Source organism: Kogia breviceps, chromosome 15 (assembly GCF_026419965.1).
Source record: "Kogia breviceps isolate mKogBre1 chromosome 15, mKogBre1 haplotype 1, whole genome shotgun sequence".
NCBI classification, from domain to species: Eukaryota; Metazoa; Chordata; class Mammalia; order Artiodactyla; family Physeteridae; genus Kogia; species Kogia breviceps.
The window spans coordinates 55,913,071-55,929,891 of record NC_081324.1 but is presented as its reverse complement, the minus strand read 5'-3'; the positions used below and the strand labels follow the sequence as shown (position 1 = coordinate 55,929,891).

Genomic DNA, 16,821 nt, shown 5'->3' with positions numbered 1-16,821 from the left:
AACAAGTGAATGAGACATTTTATACACTGAGAAAAATAGAACCTGAAATGGAGGAAGAGTTTTTAAATCAAGAAAAAAGAAGAAGAGTTAAAAAGGATTCAAGAGAAATTGATAAATATGGAAGATAGGCAAAGATTGACCACAGAGATAATAGAAGTCTCTGAAGAAGATAATCAAAGCAAAGGACCAGAACAAATAATAAAACATTAAAGAAAACATCCCTGAAATAAAAAGATTCAAAAGAATATACCATGTACCTGAGAAACTGACCCAAAACAATAAATACCAAGACACAGTCTAGTAAAATTACAGGATTTTGAAGAATTTAGAAAAAAAAAAAAAAACACCACCCCCCTTCGGACTTGTAGACAAAAAAAGCAAGTGACTTAAGAAAGAACAAAAATTAAATTATCATCAGACTCTATAACAATAGTTTATGCCAAAAGAAAATTGAATATTATGTTATTATAGCCAAGGGGGAAAATGTGAACCAAAGATTTTATATCCAAAAAAACTGACTTTCAACTATAAAAAGCATGGGCACACTATTAAAAGCATGGTGAATGCAGGGAATACTGTTTCCATGAGGCCATCCTGAGGCATCTACCAGACAGTAAGCTTTAGACAACCCAAAAGACCAAATGTAAGAACTAGTGGCAAATAGATGCATGACTTTACTTCTGGACTCTCCATTCTGTTCCATTGGTCTGTATGTCTGTCCTATGTCAGTGCCAAACTGTTTTGATTATTGTAGCTGTGTAGTAAGTTTTGAGATCAGGAAGTATAAGTCCTCCAGTTTGGTTTTGGAAATTATGATGTATCAATGTATTTTTCTTCATGTTTCTTGTTCTTAGATTCCAACAATGAACACTAGGAGTTTCAGAAAGAAAAAACAGAAGGAAGGCAATTACTAATAAAATAATGGTCCCAGAAATAGTCCCAGAACTGAAAGACATGAATTTGCAGGTTGAGAGGGCCCACACAGTACCCAGCAAAATGGATGGAGAAAGATCCACACAGAGAATGCCATGGTGAAACATTAGATCATTTGGTACCTAAAAAGCTTCCAGAAGGGATGGGGCAAACCAGCTCACATGGAAAGGCTCAGGAATGAGAAAGGCATCCACTTGCTCAATCTCTAGCACACACAGAGGCTAAGAGACAAGGAGCAAAGCCTGGAAACATCTGAAGAAAGAAGGGATACAGCTAGAATTCTAAATGCAAGCATGCTCTCCCTTAACAGTGGAGGTGGGGTACAGATATTTCCATCAATGTGAGGTGGCGCCTTCCCAAGAAAGCACTGGAAGATGTGCTCCATCGAAAGGAGGGAATAAAATAAGGAAGAGGGAACAGGGGCTCCACCACAGGCTAGATAATAAAGGGCACCCCTGGAATGATGGGGAAGGGAGATCCCAGGATGGCAGTGGGCTTGGCAGCCATAGACTGCAGTAGGATAGGAGGCTCCAAGAGGGATGCTTCAAGGGCAGGAAGGAAACCAAGAGGTCTATGAACATATCAAGAGATTCACATAAGCATGCGTTCTGCAATATGGATGCAAACACCATAAGATCCAACTGGAAGAATTAAAAATGGTTGCCTCTGGGGAGGGAGAATTGGGGGTGGGCTGGGTGGGTCAGGGGTCTGCTCTTTGTCTTTATAAGCCATCTAGAACTATTTGACCTATATTTGTGTCTAAGTTGGATAAAGAATCATCTTTTTATATGAAAAAAGTAGTGGCAAGCATTAAATATAGTTATTTGTAAAACTAAGACTAATGAGAGCTACAGTGGGAGAGAACGTGTATGTTGTATGCTCTGATAATGTCAATCTAGCACAACTATTTTTAAATGAGGGAATAATAGAGACAGCAGATGCAAAAAAAAAAAAGAATTGTGAACTGTTTTCAGTAATGGTTGGGCAGTGGTGGTATTAGTATGCTATTCTTAGGCTGTTGTGTACGTATTGTGGAAGAAAGCAAATGAATCATTGTAGTATATCCCAATTCCATCATCTTCTGTGTCCTTGAAAACCAGGATTTTTAATATGCGATAAAGATATACATATAAATATAACATAGAAGAAGTTACATAAAAACACTGCAGTGTGAATTTGAATTAGATGTATTCATAACCTAGTTCTCTGTCCACTGAAAGGCCTAGGAAGAATGACCAACCCTGTAGCAATGACAGTGAAGCTTCCTGGTGCCCAAACTGTGTTCTTGTGATGCCATTTACCATTTAAAGAAAAAAGACTTTCTGGAAAAATACTAATTTCAGGACTGGGCAGGAAAGATGCAAGATAAGTTTTGAATAACTTGTCATACCAGATACAGAGGAAGTTATCAAAGACCACTGGTCTCATGTCAAAAGGACCCAGGAGCCAACCTAAGAGGTTCCCACTGGCCACAGATGGGACAGATGAGTTAACTAAGACCTAAATGTAAGGCCAGACACTATCAAACTCTTAGAGGAAAACATAGGCAGAACACTCTATGACATAAATCACAGCAAGATCCTTTTTGACCCATCTCCCAGAGAAATGGATATAAAACCAAAAATAAGCAAATGGGACCTAATGAAACTTAAAAGCTTTTGCACAGCAAAGGATACCATAAACAAGACCAAAAGACAACCCTCAGAATGGGAGAAAATATTTGCAAATGAAGCAACTGACAAAGGCTTAATCTCCAAAATTTATAAGCAACTCAGGCAGCTCAATAACAAAAAAACAAACAACCCAATCCAAAAATGGGCAGAACTAAATAGACATTTCTCCAAAGAAGATATACAGATTGCCAACAAACACATGAAAGAACGCTCAACATCATTAATCATTAGAGAAATGCAAATCAAAACTACAATGAGATATCATCTCACACCGGTCAGACTGGGCATCATCAAAAACTCTAGAAACAATAAATGCTGGAGAGGGTGTGGAGAAAAGGGAACCCTCTTGCACTGCTGGTGGGAATGTAAATTGATACAGCCACTATGGAGAACAGTATGGAGGTTCCTTAAAAAATTAAAAATAGAACTACCATATGACCCAGCAATCCCACTACTGGGCATATTCCCTAAGAAAACCATAATTCAAAAAGAGTCATGTACCAAAATGTTCATTGCAGCTCTATTTACGATAGCCAGGACATGGAAGCAACCTAAGTGTCCATCAACAGATGAATGGATAAAGAAGATGTGGCACATATATACAATGGAATATTACTCAGCCATAAAAAGAAATGAAACTGAGTTATTTGTAATGAGGTGGATAGACCTGGAGTCTGTCATACAGAGTGAAGTAAGTCAGAAGGAGAAAAACAAATACCATATGCTAACACATACATATGGAATCTAAGAAAAAAATGTCATGAAGAGATTAGTGGTAGGACGGGAATAAAACACAGACCTACTAGAGCATGGACTTGAGGATATGGGGAGGGGGAAAGGTAAGCTGTGACGAAGTGAGAGAGTGGCATGGACATATATACACTACCAAATGTAAATTAGATAGCTAGTGGGAGCCTGCCGCATAGCACAGGGAGATCACCTCTGTGCTTTGTGACCACCTAGAGGGGTGGGATAGGGAGGGTGGGAGGGAGGGTGATGCAAGAGGGAAGAGATATGGGAACATATGCATATGTATAACTGATTCACTTTGTTGTAAAGCAGAAACTAACACACCATTGTAAAACAGTTATACTCCAATAAAGATGTTTTTTTAAAAAGTAAGAATGAAAATAGAAGTGGATTTAAAACCGTCAAATACTTTTAAATCTATGAGTCCATTTTGACACTTTTAAAAATTAATTGGTCATGTTTAGTAGATACAAGAGAACAAATTTATTATCTTAAAAATTAGTAAGTAGGGACTTCCATGGTGGTCCAGTGGTTAAGAATCTGCCTTCCAATGCAGGGGATGCAGGTTTGATCCCTGATCAGGGAACTAAGATCCCATATGCTGCAGGACAACTAGAGAGCCCACACACCTCAACGAAGAGCCCACACACCTCAACGAAGAGCCCACACTGCAACTAAGACCTGATGCGGCCAAATAAATAAATAAATAATATTTTTAAAAATTAGTTAATAAAAGGGAAAAGATCAAACATCTGCTGCTACTGTGTGAACTGAACCTACTAACCAAATAATATGAGAGGAAGCATTTCTTTATTTTTAAAAAATTCCAACTAGTGACTGTAAAAATTGGTAGAACCAAATATATCACCATTTTGCAACCCCCAATGAACTAATGGATCCAGGCACTGAGCATCAAGGACTCCCAACAGCATAAAAAGAGAGATAACCAGACATAATGTGCTTCCTGATGAGAGAGCCCATGACACATGACCTCTAGTCTTGCCAAAGAGATTGAACCCGAGTCTGATCAAGCCTCTGGATCCAACTTTCAAATTTCAGGAAACATGAAGGACAGTGGAACATGCTAAATCTTCCGTGTGCAGGAAATCAGCAAATCCAGACTCTGGGAAACTTTCCAGGTCAAACGCGCCAGGTGCTTCAACAGATAAATTGTAATACTTGTTTAAAAAAAAAAACGGGTGGAGGGAGGCCTGAATATTAAAAGTGAATTAAAAGATTTCATAAATTTTAAAAATGGGTAAGACCAAACTGTAGAGTGTAGGGATGCACACTTAGGTGAAAAAAAACGTAAATGCAAAGCAGTGCTTGCAATAAAACTCAGAGTAGTAGTTACTTTTGGAGGGAGGGTGGGGGCTGTGGATAGGATGGGGTCTATGGAGGGGCTTCTAGGTCCCTGAGAAACTTCTGTTCCTTGATCTGAGTACTAGGTACAAGGCTGTTCGCTTTATTATAATTCACAAACTATGCATTTATTTTGCATGGTTTTCTGTATCTGTATATAATAAAAACAAAAAGTTAAAAGAGAATGAAGGGGCTTCCCTGGTGGCGCAGTGGTTAAGAATCCGCCTGCCAATGCAGGGGACACAGGTTCGAGCCCTGGTCGCGGAAGATCCCACTTGCCACGGAGCAACTATGCCCGTGCACCACAACTACTGAGCCTGAGCTCTAGAGCCCGCGAGACACAACTACTGAAGCGCGTGTGCCTAGAGCCCACACTCCTCAACAAAAGAAGCCACCGCAATAAGAAGCCTGTGCACCCCAATGAAGAGTAGCCCCCACTCAATGCAACTAGAGAAAGCCTGTGCACAGCAACGAAGACCCAACACAGCCAAAAATAAAGAAATATATAAATAAATTTATTTTTAAAAGAGAGAGAATAAAGGAGAATCCTATTAAGAATATAAGTATAAAATAGAAGGTTAAGTGGAAAAAAACAGGTTGCAGAATTACTCAATATATTTACTTTATGATTCATTTTTTATGAAAAATAGCATAGGGGGCACTGATACCCTCTGAAAGGTAATCATCCAAGTTTAATTGTTGTTACCTTGATAGGGATAGATACTTTACTATTTCTTTGTGATGTTTGATTAACAGGGGAAAATCTATTAATAATAATAAATATATATATAGTTTGTTTTACTTTTTACTTTGAAATCATTCCAAACTGACAAGAGTCACATGTGAAATACAAAGACCTCCTGTACATCACTGACCCAGATTCATACTCATTGATTATTAAAATTTTGGCTCGTTTGCTCACTCTCTCTATATTTGACAATTAGTTGCAAATATCATGTCCCTTTAACCTCTAAATGCACCTCCGACTATCTCCTAAAAACAGGTATATATTATATATATAATTTTAAAATATGGGCATATATAATTATTAGCCTTGAAAATGTGCAGGGATTTTATAACAAATTAGATAAAATATATGAAAATACTACTTTAAACTGTAAAGAATTATTATTAAGAAATGTATGTCTCTTTTCCACTTGATATGCCTTAAGGTAATTGAAGTTTAAAGAATTAGCCATTACTGGATTGCATCTTCATATAACACAAAATGAGGACAGGCAAAAATTGCCATCATTTTCAGTATATGCTCTAAGCTTAATTATAGTTTAATCTGTTAAATTTTCAATTACTCATGAATTTGGTATTAAGGAAATTTGACATACGAAGTTCTAGAAGGTAGCAGAACTTTGAAGAATGCTGCAACACCGCTATCAAATCAGCTGCAAAGTGAGAAATTGACAGAAGCACCTGGTCTGGCTTTTTTTTGTTTTTTAAGGTGGTGCTCAAATCCAATGTAAATTATGTACAGAGGAATATAATAATAAAAACTGATTCTTCGAAAAGGGAAGACCTCATTTGGAAGAATTTTAAAACACATTTATAAACAATTTGTGGACCATATCAGCTTTTATAGAGAAGAGTGAAACCTTCTTTAAATAGTATGTAGATAGTTTGAAAATCTCAATAGTGCCTTTCAAGATTTTGACATCTGGGTTTGGTCTATTTTTGTGCATGATGTGGGTATCTTCCCAGAAAATATAGGGCCTGTTTTTATACTTTGCACTAAATGAAGTTTCAATCGATGCTAATTATTTGACGAACTAGTCACTTCCAAAGGCACAATAAAAATACTAGTTTCTAAAACGTTTGTGCTAAAATTACAGCCCCATTGAAATATACGAACCCTGACCGTAGGCCTATAAAATTGACCCCTAGGTTTGCATTTATAAATAAGGAAGAATTAGCACCTTGGCGTGCCCTGATGTAAGATTTCCCTACACCACGCTTCCTTGCATTCTAAAAACAAAGTTCTTTTTCTTTAGAATTTAACTTACTATTTGGGATCATAAACTAGATACCATTCTACTATAGTCTGTCAGGTAGAGGAAATAAAATGCGCTGGAGTTTACTGCAAGCGGACGGGGCGTTCTTCTGGGGAATGCAGTTTGGAGATGCTCCAAGGGCGAGGTGGCTTCTCCCCCGGAGCAGCGCAGTGTTACGGTCCCGTCTCGCCCGCAGGTGAGCGAGATGGAGGTGAACGGGCAGTTCGAGTCGGTGTGCGAGTCGGTGTTCAGCGAGCTGGAGTCCCAGGCAGTGGAGGCCCTGGACCTGCCGATGCCCGGCTGCTTCCGCATGCGGAGCCACAGCTACGTGCGCGCCATCGAGAAGGGCTGCTCGCAGGACGACGAGTGCGTGTCGCTGAGGTCTTCCTCCCCGCCGCGCACCACCACCACCGTGAGGACCATCCAGAGCAGCACGGGTGAGTGGGCAAAGCTGGCCCCGCGCCCGGGGGGCGGCACGACTGCCCGCAGACACTGCACGTGGTCCCCTCGCTGTTATCACACGGTCACCCTTCACCAAACCCCACCCACAGCCCTCGAGGCAGCGCCTCTGCTTCCCTGCCCGCCTCTAGCCCCAGCCTCCGGCCACATCCACGCACCCCCTTCTTCCTCCAACTCCATCTCTGGTATCAACAGAGGAGACTGCAACTGTGGGACCAAGAGGGATAGCACAGGGGGAAGATCTTCCCAAAACGCGCACACAGCATCCTAGGACCAGCACACTCATCCCACCCAACTCCTACTCCCCATCAGGCGCTGACTTTTAGGGGTGTGACCCCCCCAGGGATCAGACACCCTGACTGTTGAGCGTCACAGAGTTGGAAAGCTTTTTAAATTCCAATATATCCACAAAATGACTCTCCCCAAAGACCTCAAGTACCACTGTGAGAAAATAAGAAACGGATGATGCAGTAATATTGATTGCACCCTTTATGAGTTTTCTTTCCTTATGACAGAAGGCAGATTTATGTCATCATTTTAAAACCTCCTGACTATACGCATACAGAACCTCCTTTTCCCTCTAAACTGAATTCAGGTTTATGCTGCTACACTGTCTTTTGATCTGATTTTAGTCAGAGAGGCACAAAAGAGCTTAACTGGTTTCCATGACACTGGACCTACATAGGAACATAGCCATGGATTGCGTGTGACAGTGTACGTGTGTTTTTTGGGTTTGGGGGTGCTTTTTTAAAAATAATATTTGGGTCCAAGAAGAAAATCCCCTCCATAGTTAACTAGTCTTAACTTTGATGGAATTCAGCATTACTCCAATAAAGACTACTTCTACAAAAAGATCATCAAACCAAGAGTCAAGATAAATAATGATGAATTAATTAGAAAGAAGAGTCTGTGCTAGACTATTGTGTTATTCAGTTTTTGTTCTAGGTGCCTCAAATGTAATTATCATTCAGCCTAGAACTTTTGCAGGCTTGAGAATTAATAGGTTCTCAAACCTGAATTAAAATCCTACTAACTAGAAAGACGGGGTTGAGATAGAATTTGCAAATAACCATTAGAGGTGAAACAATAGGCATTCCTTCTGGACCGATGCAAATTGGGATCTCAGGATTAGGGGAAAGATGCTTCTAGATGTTACGCTGGCTCAGCAGCCCCTCCAGAGCCCAGCAGCTCTGGCCCTGGCTGGCTGTCTCCCACCAGAGATGGGGGGTGTGCATTCTTGCTCACTAGGAAATTTCGTAAGAACAGCCCAGACGAGGCTAATAAGTTAAATAAGGTTGATTCAGGAAATGAACACATTTTTTAATTCATTCATGGGCATATTTATGTGTGTTTACATTTGTGCACTAAGCGTGGCTTGAAGGTCTGCCTGCGCCTCTAGCTCCTCACTGTGTCTTTGGTGTTTCCTTGTTTCCCTGACCCTACTTCCAACTCCCCCCTAGTCGTCTTCCGTGTCTGGTCCGTTCTCTGTATAGTGGCCTCATCACCCACCAGCTACTCTTCTGTCCTGCAGTTACTCCTTAAACATGCAAAATGCAGATCCTTGCCCAGAAGGGCCGAGGGAAGGAAAAGGGCTACTGGCTCACCTCCACCTCCACCACCCCTGCAGGGAGCAGTGTTGGGGGTAAAGTGACAAGGACTCCAGAATGGCTGTTTTCAGATAAACTAAGAGGCGTTTGTGTTTCGTCCTTTAAGAGACAATTTACTTACTCTTTGTACTGTGCTCTTCACCCCAAATACTCTATTCTGAGCTTCCTAAGACACTTCCCAGCTGCTTTAGGGATTTGCAGAGTTCAAACAATAAAAATCCAGATAAAATCCAGGTTGCCAGTTACATTGGAATTTCAGATCAATAGTGAATACTTTCTGTAGTGTAAGTATACCCCAAATATTGCATGGGACCTACTTATACAACAGAATTATCTGTAGTGTCTGTAATGTTTGCTAAATCGGACAAGCCTATCAGAGAAGGAAGTGAGCAAGGCCTGGGAGGGCGTCCTGTGCTGTTCCATTTAGAATGTAAATTAAAGGACTTCCCTGGTGGTGCAGTGGTTAAGAATCTGCCTGCCAATGCAGGGGACAGGGGTTCCATCCCTGGCCAGGGAAGATCCCACATGCTGCAGAGCAACTAAGCCCGTGTGCCACAACTACTGAGCCTGCGCTCTAGAGCCCTCGAGCCACAACTACTGAGCCTGCGTACCACAACTACTGAAGCCCGTGCACCTAGAGCCCATGTTCCGCAACAAGAGAAGCCACCGCAATAAGAAGCCCATGCACCACAACGAAGAGTAGCCCCCGCTCACCGCGACTAGAGAAAGCCCACATGCAGCAATGAAGACCCAACACAGCCGAAAAAATAAAATAAAATAGAATGTAAATTAAATTGGAGGGGCTTTAGCCAAAGGCCCTATGTGAGAGAACAGCCAAATAATAAAAGAAATAAATGAAAACACCACGGAGGTGACAGCAACTGCTCCATCTTGGGCTCCACATGCCTTGTCCTAAGTCCTGGACCCCATCCACCTGCAGCCGTCTAGATGGGAAGGCTCCAGGCTTGGCTGCAGCGGTTTAGGGGCAGGAAGATGTCACAGGGAATGGTGAAGCATAAAATATCAGATTTTTGTACAGGGCAGCCGGTGACTTCACCCTTCATCATCCAAGTCAACATTATGACATATCATTTTTAAAGTCAGGTAAAAGTAAGCAAACAATTTAAGGGCTAAATATTACAGTCGTTTTTAAGTAAGGCCTTTAGAATTCTAATATCACTTTTCACAATTTCTCTATGCCATGAATTGGTTCTTTTTAAAAAGTCACTTTAGGATATAATAAGATTCTATGCCCTTTCTTCCACTGCTCTCATAATTCCTGGGTTTCCTCCTTACCCCTCTTCTTTCTCTCTCTCTCTCTCTCACACACACACAATTTTCCCTTTCTCTGTCACGTGATGTCAGTACCATCGTATTTTCTTCTACTGGTTTCCTTCCATAGAATATCTACTTTCTCATAGGACCTACTAATTTTTGAAAGGGTGGGCTCATCTGTGTTAATCAGGAACTGACTTTGCTCTAATTTTAACCATTTCCCCATGTACACAAGTCAAATTTACATCCCTGTTGGGACATGAGGTAGATTTCTCCTTTGCTCAGTACTCTTGGGACATTTACAACAGATTCCATTTGTCTTAAACTTCCCTTTGCCTGAAAAACAATGCTTCGTTTTTGTCAAATGCAGTTAATAGCTACACCTTTTCTCCCCACGACAGTCCACATTCTGAGTCTTTGATTTTTGTGTCAGCCCATTTTGAATTGTTCAAATTTTCAACAAAATAGACTATTAAGCTTTTCTCCTCCAGCCTTGTCCATTCTTCATGTGAGCAAAATAACACCACCGGCAAAGGTCCACAACAGTGTCTGCTGCCACATGGGAGAATCAGGAAGATGGGTTTGCCTCTAAATGGCCCTAAGGAGCCCCTAGTAAAATGATCAAGGATTAACGGAGCCATGGGGGCCAACTAGGAGCTGAGTTATGGAGTGATTTGTAGTTATGCTTCTTTTGGTTTATTGACTTTTCGGTTTATCTAACTATGATACAGTCCTATGTTATCTCAGCTTATCATCTGCTTCAAGCACGCAGATAATCTCTCCATCTAATAGATTCAACAAGTTTTTATATAATCATTGCACCTGGGACTCTTTGGTGAAGATTAGAGCTACTGTAGGAAAGTAAAAATTTTAAGAGGGCAGTTAGCCTTATGACTGTGGGAAAACAAGCACCCTTACCTCAATCATCTGAATATTTTAGGTGAAAGTAGAACTTGATGCTCGAAACAGACCCAGACCTCCACTTCAGAGTATTGGATTCCACTGGCCTCCTTGTGAAATATACAAATGCAATTGTATGCGTTTAAGGATGAGGTTTTTTTTTACTTCCTATGCTAAGCATCCAGGATCTATCAAAAGCATTACCACATTGCAGCTAGACAGACTTCAATATGGTGACATCAGGAGTCTGAATAAGCAAAAATAGTGTATCATCATCAGTGGATCGACTCATACAGATACACAGACACACACGTGGTCAGAAGAGACAAAATACATCGTTTGTAGTTGTTACCCAGCAAATAGTAGGCAGGAGGGTCAGTGGGTATGGACAGAGGGAGATTTTTAAAATAAGCACGTATTGCTTTTCATCATTTTAAAAGCCAGTATGATATTTGAATTAAAATAATACTCTTTGAAAGAAATAGGCAGACTATCATGATATATGCTTCTCTGATCTTTTAAGAAGTTTTCACTTTGAAATTACAAGTTTTTGAAGGAGGTTTTATGTAGCAATAATATAATATTTATAAAGAGTAAATATATGCCACACTGTTGCTCCCGAAGTTTGGCCTGTGTGCTATATTCTTTTATTAGGGGACGCTCTTAGAAATGGATGGGGTTGAACTGGTCTCCTGTTCTTGATGGAGCCCCCAGGAAGGGCAGCGAGGGCCCAGGACAGAGCGTCACCCTGGCGAGGAGCCAGGGCCCTCCAGCAGGGAGTCAACACACTTTGCCCTCTTGAGTGTGGCTTGGGACTGCGGTGATCACAGCATGTTTTTCCAGTTTGATTTTTCTGACAAGAGAGATCACATTTTCCTTTAAACAGAGACACGCTCTTCCATAATCTTAACCTCACACATTTTCCCAGCTCCAGATACAAAAGGAGTTACCTTTTTGAGCACCTGAGGTCAGGGCTAACATCCCAGGAGTTCTCACAGGTTTGGGTCATCACACCCAGGCAGCCATCCCGTCTAGAAGACCACACCGTACCTACCTTCCAGCATCCTACACTCCAATCCCATGCAGCCTGCTCCCACACCACCCCACCAAGCAACAGCAACCAACCCTAAACACACAAGATCTTAAGCAGAATAACATTAAGGTAGTAATTTACATTTATAGCACACATTCTGGGCATTCAATAATGGAGGAAAAAAAGGTAAGAGAAGATGCAGAAAAAAATACTTGTTTTACTCCGATATAATTGACATATTACATTGTGTAAGTTTAAGTAACTGTGATTTAAAAACTCCCAACAAACAAAAGTCCAGGACCGGAAGGATTCACAGGCAAATTCTATCAAACATTTACAGAGGAGTTAACACCTATCCTTCTGAAACTATTCCAGAAAATTGCAGAGGAAGGAACACTCCCAAGCTCATTCTATGAGGTCACCATCACCCTGATGCTAAAACTGGACAAAGATACCACACTGTGTAAGTTTAAGGTATAGAAGGAGTTGATTTGATACATTCATGTGACTAGCACCACAGTGTTAGCTAACACCTCCATCAGAGCACATGATTATCACCTCTTTTCTGTGGTGAGAACATTTAAGACCTAGTCTCTCAGCAACTTTGAATGTAATAGAGTATTGTTGACTATAATCACAGTTCTGTGCATTGGATCTCCAGAACTTATTCATCTTCTAAATGGAAGTTTGTTCTTTTGACCACTGTCTTCCCCTTTCCCCCATCCTCCCGCCCCGAGTAACCACCACTCTACTCTCTGTTTCTAAGAGTGCAGCTTTTTTAGATTCCACATATAAGTGAGATTATGCAGTATTTCTCTTTCTCTGACTTATTTCACTTAACATAATGCCCTCAAGGTCCACCCATGTTGTCACAAATGGCAGGGTTTCCTCCTTTTTGTGGCTGAACAATGTTCCATTGTGTATCTATATACCACATCTTCATCCATCCATCCCTCCATACACACTTATGTTGTTTCCATATCTTGGCTATTGTGAATAATGCTGCAGTAATTCGCAAAAAAAAATACTTAAGTACCTCACAAACTCCATACTCAACAACTGTTTGGGGACTTCCCTGGTGGTCCAGTGGTAAAGAATCCACCTTCCAATGCAGGGGACGTTGGTTCGATCCCTGCAAGGAACTAAGATCCCACATGCTGCAGGGCAACAAAGCCCACGTGCCACAACTACTGAGCCCTCGCACCACAACTAGAGAGAAGCCCACATGCCTCAGCTAAGACCCAATGCAGCCAAAAATAAATAAATAAAAAATAGATAATTAAAATTTTGGATAATCAAAGTGACTTTCCCAGGGAAATAGCGTTGCTGTTAAAACAAGTTGAATGATAAAATATTAGCAATAGAAACGTCTATATCATCCAGTCCAGGGATCTGAAACTACAGCCTATGACCCAAATCTAACCTGCTGCCTATTTTTGTAAAAAAAATTTTATGGGCACAAAATCACATCCATTTGTTGACACATTGTCTGTGGCTGAGTAGTTGCTCCAGAGACCGTATGGTACAGAAAGCCAAAAATGTTTACGCTCTGGACCTTTACCAAAAGAGGCTGCCACCCCTGAACCCATTTTAAGGTAGGAAAACTAAGGCCCAAAGTGGTGGGCTTCTAGCTGGAGTCAAAGTCAGAATAAAACCCCAGGTGAGACATAGCCCTTTGCTTGTTTGAGCCCCAGCTCTACAAATTCATGGAGAATCCTTAGAGTTCAGAGGCAGCTCACTTCTTTCTAACAGGCGCAAAGTTAATTAACAGGTTGTTTTTATAAAGCAATGAGGGAAAAGTTCAGAAGTCCAAAGGACAGACAGCAGCCAGCAATTTTTTTTAAACAAAGAGCCTTTCTTTTCTATTCAAGATAAGAACAAGTAATAAATTTCAGATCTTGCCTGGACTGGTTCCTTGTCCCTCTGCTTATGAGGCTCCCTTCCTTGAATTTCTCCAAACGTCCAAGTAGAACTGGAGATGTCCACTTCCTCCCATCTTCGAAGGCCTAGACACAAAAAAAAAAGGCAAGATTTGTGGTACAACTTATGCCTCTTGTGAGGCAACTGCTCTGTTTTTTATATCTGAGAAAACTGACAGTGATGACTTTTGGAAGAATTTTGGTTATAACGTTTCTTCTTTGGGGCCCTCAAGGTGACATTCTTCTGCACTCTAAGTAGAAATATTATGAAGTCATAAAATGCAAAAGTCCTGTCGACACTGAGGAAGACAGAGGGTCTGAAGAGTATCTTCTGCTTTCATCTCCTCCAGTGGTTTTGCTGCATATAAATCACCTCCCGGGGGTGTGGAGAAAAGGGAACCCTCTGACACTGTTGGTGGGAATGTAAATTGGTGTAGCCACTATGGAGAACAGTATGGAGGTTCCTCAAAAAACTAAAAATAGAGTTGCCATATGATCCTGCAATCCCACCCCTGGGCATATACCCAGACAAAACTATAATTGAAAAAGATGCATCGGGGTTTCCCTGGTGGCGCAGTGATTGAGAGTCCGCCTGCCGATTCTGGGGACGCGGGTTCGTGCCCCGGTCCGGGAAGATCCCACATGCCGCGGAGCGGCTGGGCCCGTGAGCCATGGCCACTGAGCCTGCGCGCACGGAGCCTGTGCTCCGCAACGGGAGAGGCCACAACAGTGAGAGGCCTGCGTACCACAAAAAAAAAAAAAAGATGCATGTACCCCTATGTTCATAGCAGCACTATTCACGATAGCCAAGACATGGAAACAACCTAAATGTCCATAGACAGATGAATGGATAAAAAAGACATAGTGTATATATATATATATATATATATATATATATATATATATATATATATACACACACACAATGGAATACTACTCAGCCATAATAAAGAATGAAATAATGCCATTTGCAGCAACATGGAATGAGTTAGAGATTATCATACTAAGCGACATAAGTCAGACCGAGAAAGACAAATACCATATGATATCACTTATATGTGGAATCTAAAATATGACACAAATGAACTCATATAAGAAACAGAAACAGACTCACAGACATAGAGAACAGTCTTGTGGTTGCCAAGGGGGCCAGAGGGGGTCAGGGGAAGGATGGATTGGGAGTTTGGGATTAGCAGATGAAAACTATTGTATATGGAATGGATAAACAACAAGGTCCTACTGCAGAGCACAGGGAACTATATTCAATATCCTGTAATAAACCATAACGGAAAAGAATATATATATATATATGAATCACTTTGCTGTACAGCAGAAATTAACACATTGTTAAATCAACTATAGTTCAATAAAATAATTTTTTTTTAAATTGCCTCTCGTATAACTGATTCACTTTGTTATAAAGCAGAAACTAACACACCATTGTAAAGCAATTATACTCCAATAAAAACGTTAAAAAAAAAAAAATCCCCTCTCAGGACCAAAGTAAGTGCCAAGCCTGGAGGTATCATGCACCGTAGACAGCCCTCACATCTGCCTTTGCCCATCCGAGAGGTGTCACAGGGCCAATAGTGATGGAGCCCCAGGGTCTTCCGGCCTTTAGGGTTGTTGTGAGGCTCAAATGAGATCATTAATAAGGAAGCACTATGTAAATTACACATCAGAATGCCTCTACCTTGGCTTTAATTTTAATCTCTCAATCTCCCTTAGTTTAATAATAATGATAATGGCTAATCTTAGAGCGGGCACACCTTGACAAGCGTTATGAACCAGTTGCATAGATTATCTTGTGTAATCCTCACAAATACTCTATGACATGTATGGGATATGCTATCATTGTTTTCATCATGCAGGAAAAAATATTAAGGCTTAGCGAGTTTAAACAGCTGGACCAAGCTAGTAAGTGACAGAGCAGGCTCTTAAATTCTCTTTACTCATCAATAAATGCTTAGTAAAGTATAGTATACCCTGAACTAATTTATTACAAATCTGTCTACCGAATGAGAGGCCCAGGAACTCTTTTCTTTCATTTTTCCTCCTACAAATGTTCATTTAGTTCCTGCCATGTTTGAAACCTGTGTTTTCCATTAAAATTTCTGAAAATCCCTCTTTAAAAGAAACTGTTTTGATCACATGTTAGTGACATGGTTTTTCATGCTGGTTTGTCTAACCCTGGAATATCTGTTTAAAGTGAAATTAAAGATGTAAAAAAGAAAGAGAAATGACAACGAATAAAGAGCGAGCCTCAAAGAAGAAAACGCTTTGGGTTTAAAATTTCATATTACACTTGGTCATTTTGACATGAAGATGGATTTGAAAGATCAAATATCGAACCCTTGATCTAGTTATAGTGCTGTCAGACAGCACTGAATGGAAAACTGAATTTTTGCCAACTCACGTGTAAAGTAAGCAGGTGGTAAAGTCTGTGTTGTGGCTGATGAAATCATCAGAGGTCTCTACCTTGCACTAAGTAAAAAAAAAATACCATGATAGTTAAATCCTGATCTGGCTGGTCTCTTGGCTGCGTTGAGCATTCACAACCCAGTTACCAAGGTCAATCAGAAAACACAAATTAGAAAATCAGACTTCTTTCTTGTGAATATGGGAAATTTCTCAAAAAAATGAATGACATGACAACACAGAACCTAAAAATTCACATTTTTATCTTTCTGATACCTCCATAGACACTGTTTTGTAATGGAATATGTGGACATTTTTAAAAGGCTTCACTAAGTCCAACATTGTCTGATCCAATTCGTATTGAACTTTAACAAATATAGTAAAATAACAGCAACTGAAAACCATACGTGTGATTAATACTGGCACTTCGACAACCCTACACAACTCCAGCTAGTAAATCCAAGAGCCAAGGTTTCGTATTTCTCTCTG

General features: G+C 40.6%; 1 protein-coding gene across 14 annotated transcripts in view; it reads left to right on the top strand.

The window, feature by feature from the left end:
- The window catches only part of DLGAP1 (DLG associated protein 1), an 858,632-nt gene that overhangs the window by 679,896 nt on the left and 161,915 nt on the right, over positions 1-16,821 (top strand). For all 14 annotated transcript variants that reach the window (XM_059040830.2, XM_067015962.1, XM_067015965.1 and 11 more), the window contains one exon: positions 6,918-7,158. In XM_059040830.2, coding sequence (XP_058896813.1) covers positions 6,918-7,158 — 241 coding nt within the window. The remainder of the gene's footprint in view (positions 1-6,917; positions 7,159-16,821) is intronic.